Source organism: Syngnathoides biaculeatus, chromosome 7 (genome assembly GCF_019802595.1).
Source record: "Syngnathoides biaculeatus isolate LvHL_M chromosome 7, ASM1980259v1, whole genome shotgun sequence".
Classification (NCBI taxonomy): Eukaryota; Metazoa; Chordata; class Actinopteri; order Syngnathiformes; family Syngnathidae; genus Syngnathoides; species Syngnathoides biaculeatus.
Genome location: NC_084646.1, coordinates 21,943,991 through 21,966,303, shown reverse-complemented (window position 1 = coordinate 21,966,303; position 22,313 = coordinate 21,943,991). Strand labels below are relative to the sequence as shown.

The following is a 22,313-nucleotide window of genomic DNA, read 5'->3' as shown; positions in this document are numbered from 1 at the left end:
AACTGGGAGGTGCCACCGGAGGCAGAGGCGGCAGAGCAGCAGTAGGTGTTACCATCCGGGAATTCCAGGGTAAGTCCATCAGGGCTGCATTTGATGAGAGGGCACGTGGCGATGAGGAGATCTCTGCCCAAAAGATTGACTGGACAGTTAGGTGCAAACACAAAAGAATGCAAAAATGTCTATGAAAAACATTGAACAGTCACTGGAGTTGTCAATTGCAGGTCAATTTCTTCACCCTTGAATCCAACAAGTGAGATGGTTTTCCTGGTAAGAGAGGTATCAGGTGGAAGGGCTGTGATAGTAGAATGCTAAGGTCCTGTGTCGACCATAAATGATAAAGTTAATCCTCCTACCGTCAAGATTCTCTCAAGTTGATCGCTAATATTTTGTGGAACCTCTTGGTGTCTATCTAATTCCGCCTTGTACATTCCTAGCTGATTCAAACGTGTGAATGGCTCGGCTCTCAAATCTACAACTTTGTCCAATTTTCCTTCTAATTCTTTAATGGCGGCGGTCACTCCAGAAGCCAGAGTTACTGCAACCGTATTCATGTTTGATGTTTGTTGTGAGCGAGTGAGAGACGTTTGATCATCTACATCTACTTCAAGTCGACCGGCAGTTACATTCAACACTGGAGCCTGAAATTCACCTGAACCTTTGCTGACTCCATGGTAAGGTGACGGTACACATGGGTTATTTGGAGACAATGCCGAAAGATGTTTCACCTCCAAGTAAGGAGGCGCCGCGGAGGGGACTTTGGGTGTTGATGGTACCAGACCAACACTCTCTTCATTAATGCCACAAAACACGCAGTTGAAGACATTGGAGGAAACCATCCATTCTCACAGTTTTTCCTCATCCATTCTTTCAATTGCTCTTTCTCATTCTCTCGTTCTTTTTCAGGTATGCTTTGATGCCTTGATGCCAAAATATGCCATGTACGCCATCAGAACTATATACAAAATAAAACACAGATAAATGACAAAACACACATAACATACATTCCTCACGCGTTCACTTAGCACCACTTGTTAAGAATGGTTTGGTATTTGCCGCAAATCAAACCATTCACTTTCCCTATCAAACTCTCCCTGCATTTTGGTTTAGATCGTCTTTCATCTAAAGTGCTCGTACCTCTTTATTTTCTCAAAAGTATTCGATACCACACAAACAAAAGTACTCAAACCTTAATTTAGCAAAAGTGCTTCATTTTTTGTTTTATTTTTTTCCTCAAAAGTACTCTTAAAATCTAATTTTATTTGAGAAATTCTAGTTTCTAGGATTCTTGAAAGAACGAAAAAACCTCTCCTAAAATAAAATTACAATTGCGCAATTCACTGTTCATCCGGGTAATTCTTCTCAACCTCTGTTGATTCGGGTTATTCTTCTCAACTTTTTATAGTGCACACTTCGTCCTTTGATTTTGAATGAGGAATTCTAGTCTCTAGGATTCTCCGAAAAGAACAAGACAACCTCTCGTTTCAGAAAGTTTTGGACTGGCTTCAACCCAATGGTCTGTCTGCCAGTCACGGGATTTACAACCTTTTTGTGTCGGCACAACCTCCGATCACAGGGCACTTCTAAACCCTTTTTAGAGTGGTAAGCCCACACACTCTACGGCTTTTCAACCATTTAGGTGGGATGCGACAGTGTCCCACCAGAGCCTCTAACCCAGGACTATACCACCCAAAATCTCCCCACTATTCAACCAGCCAGAAACTAATTTCAGACTGACACAAATTCAAACATGACATGGACCTCAACACCAGTTAACAAACACAAGATCACTTTTGGAGGGTTGATGTCCTCTCGCCTTGTCAATTGTTGGCCGGCCGATGTTCTGTCTATCAACCAACACCTCAGTCCGAAATCACGTCGGGTTCACCAATTGTTGGAGGACGCATTTTCACCCCGCGTGTTCGTTTAATTTTGGGAAGTGAGAATGTGGTTATCCAAATACAGGCTGGAGATAATGAACAGTTTCTTCGAAGCTTTTACTTCCAAAATATTCTGGGCACAAATGAGTGACAGACAATGGCTGTAGCAGATCATAGTGCAAAGATACAGAGGACTTGCAGTCCACATCACAAAAGTATGAAAGGAAAATAAAGAGCATCACAAAAGAATCGCATCATAATGACTAAACCAAATCTATCTGGTAATAACGGGCACATTCCTACGTCCTGGTCTCTAGTAAACATTTCAGCAAGATTCACTTAAGGTTAACTGATGAGTTGCCATGCTTCAAACATGAGTTATACAGTCATGACTAAATATGAGCAGAAGACACACTTCACCACACATCATGATCATGTGATAAGCATACAGTCACTTATAGATACACCAATACAGATCTACCATACAGGTTTTAGATTTATTTTAATATATTTATTGTCACAGTCTTTAGATACACCAATACAGATCTACCATACAGGTTGTAGATTTATTTTAATATATTTAGTGTCAGAGTCTTATCTTTCCTCTAGGACTACATAAAATGTAAACAAACTCTACTCACTCTTGCCTCGATGTACTTTGTCTACAAAGTGATCACTCCAAACATGGCTAGTAATGGAACGCTGCGAATCCTCCCATTTCATGGCTTTAATCGATATCTGTTTTCTTTGTCGTTGAGAAGACGTTTTTGTTATTTTATCCTGTCTATTATGACAGCCCACTGCCACGCAAGTGGTAACCATTATTATATTGGTTATTTCACTGAGAAAACGGGTCATTTTAAAAACTTCTTCACTGTGATAAGACAACAAGCATCTGCCTTCCAAAGCTTGCCGACCAATATGGCGTCACAAACTAAAAGTCACGTGGTTTTATGACGTAGCTGCAAAACCTCCATAGGTATCCTCATAGGTAGGTCGGTATGCCTCTTTTGCGCTGTGAGGTGAGTAGGGGCATTGTCGTCAGCAATTATGTGTGCGTATTTGAGTGTATATGTCCGTCTTTTGCCTTTACTGTAACGTCGCCCCTGCCAAAATGGCCGTCACGTAGCTCCTTTATAGCATAAGCGACTGGTTTATCTAGTCTTTTCTGTACCTGTGAGCTCGGACGCTCCTCCCTTAGTGCGTTTAGCAAACAATAATCGTGACTAACTAGCTACGTAGTTGGGTTAACTGTAGTTTGAGTTTACAGCGACGTGGGAGCGTTGTCACGATGTTCCTCGTCTTCCTGCTCGGCTACTTGACGCTAGCCTCTGGTCAGCAGCTGGACGAGGACTGGATCGATCCGTATGACTTGCTCAACTACGATGCTAGCACTAAAACTATGAGGAAGCCCGCCGAGGTTACCCACCTGATTTATTTATAACTAACGTTATGACTCAAAATGAAACTGAATGGAGTGCTTGTTTACATCAATGTCTTTAATTACGTTCCTTGTAGCAGCCAGTTAGGGATTTGAATGTCCCAACCTCACGAAGAGGGCTGGTTGACTGTGGCCAACCAGAGTTGAGCGTCTGCACCCAACAGCTGACAGATTTACAAACGCAGGTGAGTGCTTTCGCACTACTTGTGTCTATAACCTCAAACGTTGAGGGTACGCGGCTCGTGCATTTTATGTGTATATACTTTACAAAACACGCGCCCAAACTAGTCGTCACACTGTTGGATTTTCGTTCATTGGCACAAAAAATCCTGAATACAAAACATCCACAAAAAAACAAAATACGCTTTTCCATTTCCCTCGCGAACAAAAGCCCAAATTTACATGATGCTGGAGCTAGACCACAACAGGTTTTCAAAATACTGTTTAAATCCGACATTCGATGGAATCTTAATTTTTAATTCATCATAGCGTTAAAAGTAGCGAGCCAGAGTTCATTCACTCAGTCACTTCCAGTGGTGAAAGTTAAGGAAAGTTGTGAGTGGAATGCTACATAAGTCAGAATCAGCTTTATTTGTCCAAGTGTGTTTAAAAAAAAAAAAAAAAAAAACGCCCAAGGAATTTTTCTCTCACAGACAGTGCTGCCCAGGTAAGGCATACTGAACAAAGAACAACAAAGCAGCAAGAACAAAGAACAAGAGATATTTGTATTTATAGGAACTATTCATGATTAAAGTCATGCAAGATTTTAATTCTTCTACGTTGAGAACAGGTACGAGATAAGTTTGTCAATGTCCCACATTGTGTAAAACTTGTGCAGAGTCCCTTTACCTGTTCATAGTTCCCGTAATAGACCAGTGCAATGACAATTGTGCAAAGGGAGCAGCTTCAAGTGACGATCCGTGCGATAGTCTACAAAATAAATTACAATTGCCGTGTTTTCATCATCATGGTCCAAGGGGATTCCAGTCTACCCTCATCTGTCAGCCTATCCATTACCACTGCATACAGGAAGGGGCTCAGAGCTGATCCCTGATGCAGTCCCACCTCCGCCTTAAATTCCTCTGTCACACCAAAGGCACACCTCACCATTGTTCTACTGCCATCATACATGTCCTGTACTATTTTAACATACTTCTCTGCCACACCAGACTTACGCATGTAGTACCACAGTTCCTCTCTTGGTACTCTGTCATAGGCTTTCTCTCAATCCACAAAGACACAATGTAGCTCCTTCTGACTTTCTCTCTACTTTTCCACGAGCATCCTCAAGGGAAATAATGGATCTGTGGAAGTCTTTCTAGGCATGAAACCATACTGTTGCTCGCAGATACTTACTTCTGTCCTGAGTCTAGCCTCCACTACTCTTTCCCATAACTTCATTGTGTGGCTCATCAACTTTATTCCTCTATAGTTCCCACAACTCTGAACATTGCCTTTGTTCTTAAAAATGGGAACTAGAACACTTTTCCTCTGGTATGTCATCAGGACCAACTGCCTTTCCATTTTTCATCCTTTGTAGTGCCTTTCTGACTTCCCCCTTACTAATCATTGCCACTTCCTGGGCCTTCACACTTGCCTCTTCAACTCTTCCTTCTGTCTCATTTTCTTCATTCATCAACTTCTCAAATTATTCTTTCCATCTATTTAGCACACTATTGGCACCAGTCAACACATTTCCGTCTCTATCCTTAATAACCCTTACCTGCTGCACATCCGTCCCATCTCTATCCCTCTGTCTGGCCAACCTGTAGAGATCCTTTTCTCCTTCTTTCGTGTCCAACTTGTCTTCATATGCCTCTTGTTTAGCCTTTGCCATCTCTACCTTTGCCCTACGTCTCATTTCAAACCCTAACTCCTTTCGCCTCTCCTCAGTCCTCTGTGTCCCACTTCTTCTTCGCTAATCTCTTTCCTTGTATGACTCCCTGTATTTGGAGGTTCCACCACCAAGTCTCCTTCTCCGCTTTCCTTCCAGAAGACACACCAAGTACTTTCCTGCCTGTCTCTCTGATTACCTTGGCTGCCGTAGTCCAGGCTTCCGGGAGCTTCTGCTGTCCATCGAGAGCTTGTCTCACCTCTTTCCGAAAGGCTGCACAACATTCTTCCTTTCTCAGTTTCCACCACATGGTTCTCTGCTCTACTTTTGTCTTCTTAATCTTCCTACCCACCACGAGAGTCATCCTACACACCACCATCCTATGCTGTCGAGCTACACTCTCCCCTACCACTACTTCACAGTCAGTAATCTCCTTCAGATTACATCGTCTGCACAAAATATAATCCACCTTCATGCTTCTACCTCTGCTCTTGTAGGTCACTATATGTTCCTCCCTCTGCTGGAAATAAGTGTTCACTACAGCCATCTCCATCCTTTTTGCAAAGTCCACCACCATCTGTCCCTCAAAGTTCCTTTCCTGGATGCCGTACTTACCCATCACTTCTTCATCACCCCTGTTTCCTTTACCAATATGTCCATTACAATCTGCACCAATCACAACTCTCTCGCTGTCTGGGATGCTCAGAACTACTTCATCTAGTTCCTTCCAGAATTTCTCTTTCATCTCTAGGTCACATACTACCTGTGGGGCATAGGTGCTAATCACATTATAAACACCCTAAATTTCAAATTTCAGCCTCATCACTCCATCTGATACTATTTTCACCTCCAAGACATTCTGAGCCAGCTCTTCCTTTAAAATAATCCCTACTCCATTTCTCTTCCTATCTACTCCGTGGTAGAATAATTTAAACCCTGCTCCTAAACTTCTAGCTTTACTACCTTTCCACCTGCTCTCTTGGATGCACAGTATATCAACTTTTCTCCTAATCATCATATCAAGTGGTAGGCTCTGTCCATTCCTCTTTTTCTTCTGACGATGGATCCGGTTTCCTCCTCTTCTTTGTCTTCGACCCACAGTAGCTGAATTTCCACCAACGCCCTGCAGGTTAGCAGTGCCGGGGGCGGGCGTTGTTAACCCGAGCCACGACCGATCCGGTATGGGATTCTTTAAACGCTCATATTTGTTTGGCACAGTTTTTACGCCGGATGCCCTTTGTGACGCAACCCTCTGCATTTATCCTGGCTTGCACTGCACTGCACTGGTTTGTTCCCCCATTGGACTGCATTTTTTTTTCTCAACTCAATATGAATAGTACAATTCAGATTTGTTTTTTCCATACTGATCCAGGCCTTTTTCATATTTGGATAAAAATTGCATATGTATCCGATGTGAATACTTGTTTGACCTACTGACTTGTATGCAATCAAAAGGCGACAAATGTCACAATTGTTTGACAAAACAAATGCCCAAAAAAGCAAAGGCCGCAAAAACCGGGGAAAAGATGCAGCTTTAGAATCGATAAAGTGTTGGTTCCAATTGCACAGAATCCTTGAAATTATCACAAATTTGTCATGAGGAGACCTACTTGAGGAGCCATATTTACTCCCATAAACACAGCACCTTGTGTTTGTGCATGTGTGCAGTGCACCCTCCAGTGTGACAGCCATATCCTTAGTTTCCTCTAAATAAATGCAAAGAAATGGGTTATAAAAATGTGAAAATCTTGCATGGATTTGATTGATCTCAAATAATTTCTTTCCATTTTAGCGGCCACTGAATTGACACAAAGATGCTGTCTGACGTGAAATCTCTCTCAAACATTGCATTGTGCCCCTCCCCCCTCCCCCCAGGTTGAAGCCCAAAAGAAGAGTATGAAGCAAATCTCACAGCAGCCCACATGCAATCCTGTTTTCAAAAGATTCCTGAGCAGACTGGTGAAGGACATCCAAAGAGTTAAAAAGGTAAGTAGTCATTTGATATTCATTTTGATTAAGAACAGCCCATGCCCAAATTATTTATAACTCCAGCTAATGTTTAACATTTGTCTGGAAATGTTGGGATAGACAGGATATGTTAGAAGATATTCAAAACATTTTGGTCAATGTTTGGACCCAAAAAATAATTTAAGATGGAGTATTTCGACATGGAAAACCATGCCAACTCCACAAAGGCCAGCACCCCTGAATTTCAAAAGTATGACACAGACATGGGCTCGATCAATGTGCATGTGACATCCATACCCAGTGATCTAAATAAATTGACAATTCCAATGTGTTTCAATGCAAGGGTTCTTAATTAAAAGTGAAAGATTTCCAGTTCGTAATACTGTATGTTACTGAATGGTCAAACAAAATGAAAAAGATCGTAGTATTACAACTAGATTTATTGGTGATATTCCAATTTTCTGGAAGGACTAATAAAGCACCCAAATAACTATATTGCTTGAGAAATATAAAGAGAGGTTTTCAGTGTGGGGCAGCACGGTGTATCAGCTGAAAAGCGTTGGCCTCACATTTCTGAGGTCCCGGTTCGATCTTGGACCCGCCTGTGTGGAGTTTGCGTGTTCTCCCCGTGTCTGCGTGGGTTTTTTTCCGGGCACTCCGATTTCCTCCCACATCCCAAAAACATGCAACATGAATTGGACACATTAAATTGCCCCTAGTTTTGATTGTGAGGGCAGCCGTTTGTCTCTATGTGCCCTGCGATTGGCTGGTAACCAATTCAGGGAGTACCCCGCCACCTGCCTGTTGACAGCTGTGATAAGCTCCAGCCCTCCTGCGACCCTCGTGAGGATAAGCAGTGAAGAAAATTGATAAATGGTTTTCAGTGTTCTTGTTTTGAGATGCTGGTTAATCTTTTGACGAACATGATGAACCCCCATACCAACTTTCTTCAGTCTTTTTCAAGTCTCACCTTATTACTCCAAATTTAATCAGGCTGTGAAAAGTTCTGGGGCTGTGAGTTTTTGTTTTTTTTTTTTTAACCAGACAGTGGTTTGACCACAAATTTATTTGCCGCCCCATCCCCTTTCCCCACCACACAGACTCAACCCACAGACTGTGTAGACTATGATGCCACAATCCGAGTGTCCAGACAAGCTTTGGCTGAGATTCAGACCTTTCTGGATCGTGAAGATGGTTGTAGAACAGGTGCTTTGGACAACGCCATCAGTCAGATACTGGTAGACCTTCGACCACACGACTACGAGGCCTGGAGGTGGCGCTTCGAAGACACTTTTGGCATTGATCTGGACACAGTTTTTAAGGTAAGTAGAGTGAAGTCCTCAATACAATAGACTCACTCGAGCTTAACTCTTGTCATCATTACACCCTTGAGTCTCATGATGTCACCGCATTCTTGGTGAGCAAAGTAGAACGTAAAATCCAAACATGGATGATGACTGTGGTAAGCTAGTATTTGCTTTGTGGGAGAAGCAGATCATTTTTACGTTTTAATCTCTTGGTCCAGAGATACACTCTGAAACGTATTTTCTCTCTTTAATTTCATCTCCACTTGTTATTCACCAGTTGGCAGTAAGTGTTCTGATCTTCGTGGTCATCATCTGCACTCAGCTGTGGTCTTACATCTCCTGGCTTGTTCAGTTCAAAAGGTTCTTTACCATCTGCTTCTTCGTCAGTATTATCTGGAACTGGTTGTATCTGTACAAGGTAACTAAGAAAACTTGTTGTCCATGTGTTGAGAGATAGCCTTCCTTTTTTTAAAAAAAAAAATCTTTTTCAGATTGCCTTCGCTGAGCACCAACGCAACATTGTGAAGATGGAGAGCATCAATGACAAATGCACTGGAATAAGGACAATTGACTGGCATGATAGTTTGAAAGGTTCGATGAAAAAACAACAGACTACACTCAAAAACTTGGATATTCGGTTTTTGGATGAAAATCCAGGATGAATCTAAAATGCAGCCTTTTAACAAGTGAACCTAATTTGACCTTCTCTAAAGTTTTGAATGCACATGTCCAAATATCCAGTGTTTTTGTACTTTTTTGTACTGGTTGAGCTTTTCCAACAAGAACATGGAAAAACAACACAAAGGTGTTTTATCCCTGAATTGACAAGATATTTTCTGAGACTGGAAGACTCACTGAAAGCTTTACATCCTTGGAAATGTATTTGTAATTTCTTGGATCAAACACCAGTTGTGAACACACCTCTCCTCAATTCTGAACAAATTTCACTTTGATTTAACAATACAGTACAGTTTTACAGCACAGCCCATTTATGGACTTTATCACAATAGATGTAATTTTAAGCAACATTTGTACAGAACTGTTGAGTGGTGATGGGACGTGCATTTATTTTGTGATCTAAAAGTGAGAGGGTCTTAAAAGTAAAATCTGATTGAAGTAGACTTAAAAAGCTTTTGACAATTTATGTCCCAACAACCTTTTGATGATTGCAGAATCCTATGGATATCCTTTAAAGATGACAAGGGTTGAGGATTGAGAATTGAGAACCAACTGGAATTGGGAGTTTCATTCTGCAACTCGCGACATCGATCAAATAAAAGTTTTGATGCCTAATGTCCATATCTATCGATTAATTTGCCTCAGTATTTGTGCAGTATGACTGTTAAGAAAGTTAAAATGTTAGGGTCTAAGAATAGCGCAGGATAAATGAATTGAACCGTTTGGTGAGGAAAACCAAAGTTTTGACGCAATAAGCCAAACATCAACCATTGTCACAGAACAGATTGTGTTTGGGCTTTCACTGGGTGCTAAAGTTACCATTCAGAAAGAGTTAATTATACGAGAATGATGTATAGTATAGTGGCTTCGAACCCAGCTTCGCAACTGTAGCAGCATCTCTCAAGCCTGGCAAAAAAGCAAACAGAATAAGAGTATTTGTACTGATAATTGATGTGATGATTCACTTCAACACTTTGTTTGCATCCTTGCAGAGTGGTACAGAAGCACGTGGACTCTTCAGGATGACCCTTGCAAGAAATACTATGAGGTCCTCATTGTTGACCCCATTCTGCTTGTACCCCCCACTAAGGTACACACTGGATAATAACATTGAATACAAAGTAAAATGTCATCAAAATGTGACATCCATCCCTGCATTTTTTGCATCGCTTATTGCCGTTGGGGTGATCTGGAGTTTATCAGCAAACTTTGAACGACAGGCGTGGTACTCCTGAGACTGGTCGCCAGTGACTTGCAACCCGCACAGAGAGAAATAACCATTCACACCTGTGGATGTCTTTGAGGCTTCAGTAAACCTAACACGCACAAGTTCGTGCTGTGGTAGGAAGTACTTGGAGAAAACTCATGCATGCGTTGACCAAGATTTGACAGAATTGTACTTAGTCAAGTGCAAAACTCAGTAGGTATTCACAGAGAGGAAAAATATACGGCGTGAGTTTTTGTGCTCTGTTGGAATGAAAGCAATTGTTGCTGTCTGATGAATACTTTATGAAGACTTGCAGCCAAAGTATCTACTGTAATTGACCCCTCCGTACAGGGCACTTAACCACGCCTCCTGAAGTGACGTCACGCCACGTGCGCTGACGTAAGACAAACAATTCGTAAAAAATGGCAAATACAATACAATACATTCTGAACTGAGACAGACTCCATGCTTCTGATTTCATTCAAATCAACGATATATTATAGATTCTAAATACAATACATTCTTAACTGAGAGAGACGCCATGCTTCTGATTTCATTCAATCATTCACACGTAGCAATGTTATGCTAGCGGAGAACGTCTCATTCATTTATATGAGACGTGTATTAAAAATCAAATTTAGGGCATATCTTCGTGCAAACAGTCTGGTTAAGCTTCGGCCGCGAGCCAGCAAGAAATCGATACGTTTGTGCAGTCCGATCATCACTAAATATCGCTCAACAAAGAATAAGTGTGTCAATCGTTCACACATCGCGGTGTTATGCTAGCGGAGAACGTCTCATTCATTTATACGAGACGTGTATTAAATATCAAATTTAGGGCATATCTTCGTGCAAACACAGTCTGGTTAAGCTTCGGTCGGGAGCCAGCAAGAAATCAATACGTTTGTGCAGTCCGATCATCGCTAAATATCGCTCAACAAAGAATAAGTGTGTCAATCGTTCACACGCAGCAGTGTTATGCTAGCGAAGAACTTCAAATTCATTTATACGAGAAATGTATTGAAAATCAAATATGGGGCATACCTTCGTGCAAACATGTGTTCCGGTTGATATTAGATGGATTTAGTTGATGATGCGGTTTTCCACAAAGTTTGACCCATCGAAGGCATTTTTGGTACTGGGTCTTGGGTTTTGGAAAGGGTACGAATCGAACTCCACCAACTAGCCTTTCAGGATACCTGTCATCACTATTACAAAGTCCGTGACTACACCTCTTAACCATATTTTTTGTTAAATAACCCAAATACGCGATAAAACGCTAACTAAACCTATACTGGACCATGCAATGTTGTCTGAGAAAATGGCGGGAGCAAAAACAGGCTTTGGTTAATGCAGATCTCTGGCCTCTGATTGGTCAGTGACCCGGATTGCGCAATATCCACGGAGGGGTCAATTCCCGGCCTACAGAGCGCACCTGGTTATAAGCCTCACCCAATAAATTTGTAAAGGAAATACCATCTGGTACATGCATACGCCGCAGCTGTGTAAAAGCCATAAGTGCCCACATTGAAACCCGCATTGAAACACGAGATATTTACAAAGAAACAGATGTGATTTTTCCGGTTATAGGTGGAATTCCGTCTTTTTAAATTGCATTGATTAAAAAAATATATACTATGTTTTTCTGCAATATTCCGACTGTAACCCGCACCAGAGTCCACACTCGTTCATTTTGCGGTCCGACTTTTGCAAGCGAGGTGGAAGATTAGATACACATCTGTTGATTGGTCGAATGTGTTCCTCCTGACCAATGAAAATGCTTGTTGTATACGAGGCAGTTCATGGGGCCATTTTCAAGTGAACACGATGGTGGTGCTCAAGAGGAAAGACGCCTCTCGAGTGAAAGAAATTGATAGATATGTAAAAAATAAGTTCTGATGGGATTGGATGGAACGAGAAATCGTCGATACAGTTGGACAGAAGGAAGTTTCCACTCTGTTAAGCAGCTTCATTCGCAAGATCTATCGACCACCACAATAACAAGGTGAAAGTGCAGATGCAATTACTTTTGAAGATGTCTGTATTATTTACTGATGACACATGATGTTAATAATTGTCATATTCATGCGTTTCAATCATTTACCGAAACAAGAAATTAAAATATTTTTGAATGGATAAGATATACACGCTATGAAAGCACGCTTGCGTGCCATGATGCAAATCTGAATTTAGTAGTTTACTTAGTTGAATTTTTATTTGAATGGATAGGTTTCCAACTACGCCATCTTGTGTGTCATAGAGGTCAGAGAACACAGGTGATAGGTGAAGCGTGAAGTTTTTTTCTATCGTTAATTTATCCGATTGGTCTAAGGGTGGTGATGACGTCATTGGAATCCTATCCATTTGTAATTTTTTGGGGTAAAGCTATGCACCTAAATAATGAACGATCATATTGTGTACATTCTGAAAACAGAATAGCATTAATTTATAGATGTACTAGATATATTTCATTCATAATACAATTTATAAAACTTGCACATTAAAATTGGTGCTCATCCTTGGATCATCCTTTATCATGGTTGCAGCCCCCAGTCCCCCGGCTATTTTTCAGTCTTTTTTTCATTCAGTCAAATCACGTCTGAAGAAAGACAATATACAGAGAGTTTAACGCTAGCGCCGCCGTGCTAACGCTAACACTAGCGCTGCGCGAACAGCACTGGTTAAAAAAAACATACTGGTAAAAGTCACTGAGACACAGCAGTAACATGCTAGCGCAGCGCTAACAGCACTGGACCGATAAAAGTCACTTCCTCGGCACATGTATTCCACCGTTCTCACTTTTACCTTTTCCGCTCGAGTGCCTCCTTGCGGCCGTTAGAAAAACTGCACAAATTGGCTGCATCATCACATAAACCACAGGGTTGCGTGTGAAAAAAGACATGGCTTATAAGGCCGGAAATTATGGTATTATACTGAACTCAGCAACGATAGATACCTATGCTCTGTCAGAAGAAGAAAAAAAAACCTAGAAGGCTTGACTTTACGTGCACTCGCAGTGTGTTTCTGCCAAAATGTTATTGTCATTGAAAAATAAAGGAGTTAAAAAAAAAGGTATTTTCTCTAGTTGGTTCTCTCGGGTGAGTAAGTATGAATGGGGGTGAAGTTTGCTGCGCTTTCCTGTTTTTGTATGTGAAGAGGAGGGGCCAGGTACTCGTGAAGCGAGTGCAGCAACATAGCACAGACACGCAGAAGCAGCACAACAGGGTCTTTGTGCACAAAAGAACGGAATACATGTGTAATCTGCCCAATTAATCGTCCCACCGATAAATCGGTAAGGCTCTTGTGGTGGTCTTCAGAGAGGCTCTGTGAGTGGAAATTTACCTTGGCAGGTCACTTGTGACCCATATGAGGGCAAGCAATATAGCATTGATAAATAGATGATAGATCCTAATAGGAAGTTCAATTTTAAACTGGATTCTACAAGTACTTCATAGAAAAAAATAGAAATATATGTGCATATATAAGTCCCAGTTATGTTATATGAATGTTCCTCATGCAGTGTTTCCTCTGTTAAGGCACTCTCGGTTACAATCACAACCTTCATCACGGAGCCACTGAAGCATGTCGGCCTGGGAATCAGCGAGTTTCTCCGAGCGCTCCTCAAAGATCTTCCCATCACTCTGCAGATCCCCGTTCTCCTCACTATTGTGCTCGCCATAGTGGTAAAAACAACTGAAGTGTTGTCATGTATAATTGTGCATTAACCTCAGTTGTCCAGTCTGGGAAGTTCATCCAGTGAAGGACAATCACAGTTCTTGAGGACCAGTTGAACAAATGTATGATTCTCTTCCAGGTATTCATGTATGGAAGTGTGCAGGCAGTTTTCCAGTACGGCATTACTGCACCTCTGCGCCGCCGTAGGAGGGATCCACCCCTTCCGCAACCGGAGCACTCTGCTCTCCAAGAAATTGAGGATCGTGGCTACATGGAAGGAGAGGTCACGCCGCAATCTTGTCCACGGCGCAGTGCAGACCAGGCCCGATTGCACAGAAATCCGTCTTGCCGGACACGGGCCTCCGAAGCCCGAGAAGAGCTAGCCAGGATGTTTGTGGAGACCTTGACTACCGCCGCTTCTTCCCACACCCAACACAAGTTAGATGGGAAATGCCATGTCAGACATGTGGAGGCAGGGCAGGGGGATGGGTCTGACACTCGAGTGGATTCTGACTCTGACAACCATGCAGAGAAGCAGCGAAGAGGCTCAAGTGTTTTGGTGTCACAGCCTGACCCCAAAAGAAAGACAAAACCCACTTGTCGCGACTCAGCTCATCCAGAAGATGACAATGCCGGAGAGAGGATGTTAACCAGACTCCCACAGACTCAAACTAAAGAGAATGAGAAGGTGAGAATCTCTTTAGGCCATCCATAAAAAATGTTTAAGTTTCCGGTAACCCGACCGACCATAAATATTCAAAAGCAAATAAAATTGCCGAAGTTGGCATTTTAAAATTTCATTTTATTTATTTATTTTTTTACACGAAGGGGAGGTAAGTCTGGACAAGGGAAGTAACTGTTTGTGTGTGTGTGTCATCAATAATGACGCGAGACAGCTTTGAATGTAGTGCTTGTATTCAGTCACCGCTCCACCCATAACAACGGCGCCCATCCACTGCTGGAACAACTCATTGAGGAGGGGGTGGTCAATACCATTCCTAAGAATAACCCGGGTCCTGTCTCAAATATTGATCAATCAGGAAGTGATTTTCTCACCGTCTGCCACACGCTATCATGGCGGACGGCGTGCCGTTTGCTTTCTCGCTGATTTTAAACAGCGAATACATCGTGAGTAATAAGTTGAGAAAGGTGAGCCATTCTTTAATACTCATGGATGCATTCAAAGGAATTGCCCCGGAAGAATTTGGAGATGACATGGTGTCTGAGATAAAAGCACTGCGACTGAGGCAAAGGCACGGTGGCATCCAATGCGAATGTTCGCATGATTTTGAGACATTACAGTTGTATATTACAGTAGTGATTGTTCATTTGAGGAAAAATGCTACTGCCTAACGGCCCAAAATGGATTCATTTGTCACTATGATGGCTGCTGCCATGGAAAAGTCAAGACCTTTCCTTCCCATTAAAAACAAATAAAAAATAGTGATCTGGGAAACCACCACTTTTTTAACTAAGTCCTGACGAGGTCGATCCAGCCAGCATCTCATTCTCAAGTTCAGTATCCAAAGAAGTTACTTATGTTATCCAGGTATCCACAGCAGTGATTTTAAATCATTATTGGGAAGTTGAAAGTGTGAAGAAATAAATATATAATTTATAGCTAAAACGTGAGCAACATCAATACACTAAATATATTTATTGGTAGTATTTGTGCCAAAATATTTGCAGAATATCATGGAATGGACCTTTGCCAAAAAAAAAAAAAAAAAAAAAAATCCAACCTACCTAACCTCCACATTTTTACCAGAAACCAAAATATTACGATAAAAGTAAACAAACTACAAACAAATGATGCTGGCTGCTGATCTATTTTTGTAACTGATCAGAAATACTCCACAATTAATTAATTCCTTCCATAATAAAAATTGTGCTGGATACGCCAAGTACCATTTTAAGTCATTGGAGGTGCAACAATTATTTAATTGATCAACTAATCGATAATCAAATTAATCATTTTTGATAATCGACTAACAATTTACCTTACTGAACTTAAATTGTTTAACTTCAGAATTTCAGCCTCTCAAGAGTAAATAATAGTGATGTGAATTATAATAAGTAAATATATTTGTAAAATAATAAAGCAGACTGATTATCTTTGTTTCATCAAAATAAGACATTTGCAAACGTCTTTTGCATTACATTTGAAAACGTTTATCAACATTTCTGCCAATTTTCTGACACGTTATGGACAAAGCCAGGAACTGTATTATAAGCAAATTGTGCATTTGTCTGAACTGTCAATTTTGAAATGGAAGCTTTTGATTCATCAGTGAAAAAGAAAAAAAAATCAGCAGATTAATTGCATAGTAAAATAATCAATTGCAGCTCTAAAATGTAAAATCAGTGGTGTAACAAATAAATACACCAAAGAATGAGTTGCGGTGAGGGAACAGGAAACATTTGCCAAGTGATACTGTCACCTTTTGACATTTCATGGGTATGGGAATATTGCACATATTAAAATTAGCATTTGTGGATTAAATTGATATTTGGTTAATCACATTGCTCATATTTGACAAATTATAGGGGTAAATATTACACTTCTATGATCACTGGTATCCTGTGGTGGCATCACAAATAAACTGCAAACAAGAGGCTCATTGAGCTCAAGTCTCACATGCTACTGCATATGAAGATGGTTACAAACAGGTTTTTTGGGTTCAGCTTGAAACTTATGTATGACTTTTATAACACTGCGATTTTACATTGCATTCAACATTTCCGCTATCAATAATCCCAATGTGTACCCTATGCAGAACGCTAAAGCCTCAGCTGGAGACTCGACACCTTCGGGTTTGCTGATGGACGTGGAAACTGTTGGCACTCCTGTTCAGGACACTTTACCTGCGGCCTTGTGATGAAGCAATGCTCGGAGCTTGTGGCTTCACCGGTGGAGGTGAATGTGCCAAAAATGTTGGCAGCTGAGCAGTTGTCGCCCTAAAATGCTATACACTGGACTACTAGTTGGTCTCTAAAAAGAGATTGCAATCCTCCAGTGTAGACGATATGATCATTGACTGCTGCACGCTGACACTTACAGCATGCACTTTAAATCCTCAAGAAGTAGGATGTGTCAATGACTGATCATGTCCAGCAGCAATTTTAAATGTTTTTTTTTCCCCCCACCCATGGCGGCATTAACGTAACTCAAGTAATTGTGATAACTGGTGGTGATGAGTCCAAAAGTGAACTATAGTCCATTGTCGTGTTCTTTTGCTCAAAAGCGGTACTATGATTACACCAAAGTCAATGGGCTGCACCTCTTTGGAAAAGTTCAACTTTTATTTCGTCAGTGCATCGTAGCAAGGGACTGTGCGTTTGGGCCCTCGATCCTTAATAGGGGCTTTCCTGACACGACCCCCTCTTTGATACAATAATTCCTCAGCCTATTTACAAATTCACACCCCACTCGGACTTGTCAGTGTCTTTTTTTTTTTAATTTTTTTTATGCCATTTGTAATTCCTTGAAATGCCAAGAGAAGGCGCTAGAACCTAATAGGAAAGAAATTTGTACTTCTGAGAAGGCCTAACAAACCCCTGTTAACGGTCACTTCTGACCATTCCCCCACCCTGGCCCCCCGACTAGAGTGGAAAAAAATCTTTGTATTTTTTTTTTCCAACCTCATATCACAAGCGTTTGCAATCATATTTGAGTGTTTTTGGGATCATAGTTGGTAATGTCTTTATTGTAACAGATGATTCAACGTAATTATTAGTGTAAATTTCTGCCTTTTTTTATTTAAATATTCATGCAGGGCTCGATCTCCGGCTCCTGTTGCAATTATGCAAACCATAAATGGTGATTCACTGCAGTGAGCCTTTCTTGGAAAAGCGAAAATCTACCAGTCATTGATGCCCCTTAAAACTGTAATTGACTACTGATGCCACAAGTTTGTAGCTTAGCAACACTTTTCCAATAGACTAAACACCTCAGCATATTTTCTTGGCACCAATTTGCCACATGATTGTGTCAAAGCCGTATTTTTATATCTGACACGCGTTTGACCTGACTACAAAAACAGCAAAAAATTAAAATTTCCAGCTAAAAAACAAGGCTTAAAAAGGTATAAAAGAGAATTTTGAATGTGTGGGAACACTTACAGTTGTAGCTGAACATAATAGTGACCTTATTTGAAATTATTTTTTTTAACTTGTGGGCAAATATGTGTAAGGTGGAACTTTGCGAACCTAATGACACACAACAGTTTTGCAGATAGTCTATCTACAATTGTTCAAAAAAAGAGGCCAAAATGTCATAGATGGGCTAACAAAAAATAGCATTGATGTCATCCCCCTATTTAAAAACATATGGTGCAGCTACACATTTAGAGAGACAATATAATACTCAAAGATTTCCTCTGTTAAAAAAAACATGACAATGCTGATTGTCTTTTCCATATTGTGTAGCCATATGTAAATTTGGTTGCCTCCTGTGGGCTGAGGCACTCACAATGTTAGCTGCTTCGAGCATTAACCATGATGCACAATTTAATTTTCTTGTTTTGTTCAATCATTGAATGATTTTATGGCATGTACTACAATACTGTGGAGTGCTGTTTTTCTTCATAAAAAATCTGACATTTTTTTTGTTGGTGTTTTATAAGGGGGCTGCGATATTGATCACATTTTCATTCATGTTGAGTGGGAGAGATGAGTTGAGGTACAAGTTTTCTGCTTTCTACATGTACAGTGAAGAAAATAAGTATTTGAACACCCTGCTATATTGCAAGTTCTCCCACTTAGAAATGATGGAGTGGTCTGAAAATTTCATCGTAGGTGCATGTCCACTGTGAGAGAGAGGATCTAAAAAGAAAAATCTAAAATCACAATGTGATTTTTTTTTTTTTATTTTTTTTATTTGTGTGATACAGCTGCAAATAAATATTTGAACACCTGAGAAAACAATCTTAATATTTGGTACAGAAGCCTTTGTTTGCAATGACAAAGGTCAAATGTTTGCTGTAGTTGTTCACCAGGTTTGCATTCACTGCAGGAGAGATTTTGTCCATCAGCTAGAATTCTGACCTTCAAACACCTGTTAGTCCGCCTTTAAAAGTCCACCTCCACTCCATGTATTATCCTGAATAAGATACACCCGTGTGAGGTCGTTAGCTGCACAAAAGACACCTGTCCACCCCATACCATCGGTAAACTTGTAACATGGCCAACACCAAAGAGCTGTCCAAAGACACCAGAGACAAAATTGTACAACTCCATATGGCTGGAAAGGGTTGGGGAGAAATTGCCAAGCAGCTTGGTGAAAAAAGGTCCAGTGTTGGCGCAATCATTAGAAAATGGAAGAAGTTAAACATGACGGTCAGTCTCAATCAGAGCGGAGCCCCATGCAAGACATCACCTCATAGGTTCTCTATGATCCTTAGAAAGGGTGAGGAATCAGACCAGGATTACGCGAAAGGACTTGGTCAATGACCTGAAAAGAGCTGGGACTGCCGTTTCCAAGGTGACTGTTGGTAATACACTAAGACATCATGGTTTGAAATCATGCATTTTTCTGCACATGGGACAGGACGACTGCACTGTATTAAAGAGAGGATGACTGCGGCCATGTATTGTGAGATTTTCGGGAACAACCTCTTTCCCTCAGTCAGAGCATTGAAGATGGGTTGTGGCTGGGTCTTTCAACACGATAATGACCTGAAGCACACAGCCAGGAAAACCAAGGAGTGGCTCCGTAAGAAGCATATTAAGGTTCTGGCGTGACCTAACCAGTCTCCAGACCTAAACCCAATAGAAAATCTTTGGAGGAAGCTGAAACTCTGTTTTTCAGCGACGGCCCAGAAACCTGTTTGATTTTGAGAAGATCTGTGTGGAGGAGTGGGCCAAAATCCCTCCTGCATTGTGTGCAAACCCGGTGAACAACAACAGGAATTGTTTGACCTCTGTAATTGCAAACAAAGGCTACTGTACCAAATATTAACATTGGTTTTCTCAGGTATTCCAATACATATTTGCAGCTTTATCAAACCAATAAATCATTAAAAAAAACATAGATTTCTAAATTTCTATTTTAAGATTATCTCTCACAGTGGACATGCACCTCTGAAAATTTCAGACCCCTCCATGATTTCCAAGTGGTAATACTTGCAATATAGCAGGGTGTTCAAATACTTTTCTTCACTATATGTCCACAAAAGATTACACTAAATATTGTAACGAAAGGGCCAAAGATCAAAGGTGCTCCTTTCCCAGGACACATGCTCAAAAATACATAATCCCTTCCCATAACAATAGCATGAATAACATAATTCATCCATTATCTGAGCCATTTATCCTCAAAAGGGTTGCGGAATGCTGGAGCCCATCATAGCTATCTTGTGGCAGGAGGCACTGCACATAGAAGCAAACACCTGTTGCCTCAGAGCTATTTAGAGTCTCCATTTAATGCATGATTTTGGGACATGGGAGGAAACCGGAGTGCTTGGAGAAAACCCACGCAGGCACAGAGCTCATACAAACTCCACACAGGTGAGACCGGGATTTGAGCCCCGGTCCTCAGAATTGTGAGCCAGATGCTGTAACCACTTGGCACGGGCCACCTGAATAGCACTATATTACCTGTAATGAATATAATAGTAGACAGATTACAATCATAAAAAAAGCCCATTAAATTATAAATTTCTACAAATACTTAAAGAACATTCATTCATCTTCCCTACCACTTATCCTGAGAAGGGTTGTGGGTGTGTTGGGTGAGAGGCAGAGTACACCTTGGATTGGTTGCCAGTCAATCACAGGACACATATAAACAACTATTTGCAGAAACATTCACACCTAAAGTCAATTTAGAGTGTTCTGTCAACCTACCACGCATATTTATAGGGTGTGGGAAGAACCAAACATTCATTACCTGCAGATATTCTGCCTTTTGGTTAAACTGTGTGGAATTAAATATAAAAAAAAAATACACCAAAATTCAGTAATCGTCAAAAATATTCACCAAGAATAAATAATCTTCTTTCCATCCCTGGTCTCCGGGTGTGGGGGGTCTGAGCGTTGTGCTGCTGCATCCTAGGCCTGTGCCCCCCTTTTCACTCTCTCACTTGGCTGTGTGACATCCACGGCTGACTTGGGGCTTATGGTAGGGTGTCTGTAACTCCTGCCGTGGACGGGGCCGCTTTCTGTGCCCCGTTGTGGTCGGTGGCTCCGTACACCTCTAGAAATTGCCATCACAATGTGCAAATTGCTTTACAAACCCCCCCCCCCCCCCCACACACACACACACAATCAGAGTGAAAGGGTGGACATAACATGTCTCTGTCAGTTCTGAACTTTGGGGTTTGAACCAATGCTTCGACCTTCCAATGTGGAATTGAAGGTTCTCTGCTTACTGCAGCTTCTTCTCGCATTCCAAATATACGCATGTTGAAGTTTGTGAAGGCGTAAGTGTACAGTATGTTGGTTTGAATGTATATGTGCCCCGCAGTGGCCTGGAGTCCAGAGTCTATCCCGCCTCTCATCCAAATTCAACTGGGATGGTCTCCAGCTCTCCAGTGGCTCTACCAGGATAAGTGCTTTAAAAATTTTAGGGTAAATAGAGAGAGGCTTATCTTACTTATCCAAGTTTCAGAGTAAACCCTTACACTTGCCAAGTGATGAGAAAATATATTAGTAGTAATGACGTATTTGTATCATTATTAGCATTATTAGTTTTCCTCATCAGCAGCAAAGTCACATACTGTAAGGTTTTTGGCACTGGAAAGCCTACAGGTCATGGTGGAGTTATGATAACATTTGAGGTCAGGACGTAATGACATTTTATCCCAATCGTGAAGCTCGTCTGTCACAGTTGTTTACTTATTCTTCGCAAGCATTTCTAAACGTAATTTTCTCAAATTCTTATACTTTCTGTTAGGTAGTCATATGCGGCGTCAGAATCAGATGATAGCCACAATGCCCTTGGTGATGGATTCTGTCAAAGTTAATATAATACGTCATTGATTGTGTAGTGGTACACTAGTCTGACTTTGGTGGGGGTATTGTGGGTTCAGTTTCTAGTAAGTTCCGTGACACTGTCAACTTGAGTGCAGATGGTTGTAATATGGTTCTGTATGTCCCTTACGACTGACTAGCAACCATCAGAGTGTAGTCTGCTTTCTTTTCCAAAAATCAGCCGGGAAAGGCTATACCACCATAACCCTAACCACGATATGCGGTTCAAAATGGATTGGATCCATAATGTAACGTGGTGACAGAGTAGCACGTTTGCCTCACAGTTTTGAGGACTGGAATTCAAATACCCGGCCTGCCTGTGTGGAGTGTGCATGTTCTCCCCAGCCTACCTTTT

At 41.2% G+C, this 22,313-nt stretch overlaps 1 protein-coding gene across 1 annotated transcript; it reads left to right on the top strand.

The window, feature by feature from the left end:
- The first annotated feature begins 2,991 nt into the window (after positions 1-2,991).
- clcc1 (chloride channel CLIC-like 1) lies at positions 2,992-18,592 on the top strand. Its single transcript, XM_061825849.1, has 10 exons — positions 2,992-3,297; positions 3,396-3,503; positions 7,028-7,138; positions 8,221-8,442; positions 8,705-8,845; positions 8,919-9,018; positions 10,098-10,195; positions 13,849-13,995; positions 14,127-14,675; positions 16,765-18,592. Exons 1-10 carry the CDS (start codon positions 3,169-3,171, stop codon positions 16,864-16,866), a joined length of 1,707 nt encoding a protein of 568 aa, XP_061681833.1. The 5' UTR covers positions 2,992-3,168; the 3' UTR covers positions 16,867-18,592.
- The last annotated feature ends 3,721 nt before the right edge of the window (positions 18,593-22,313 follow it).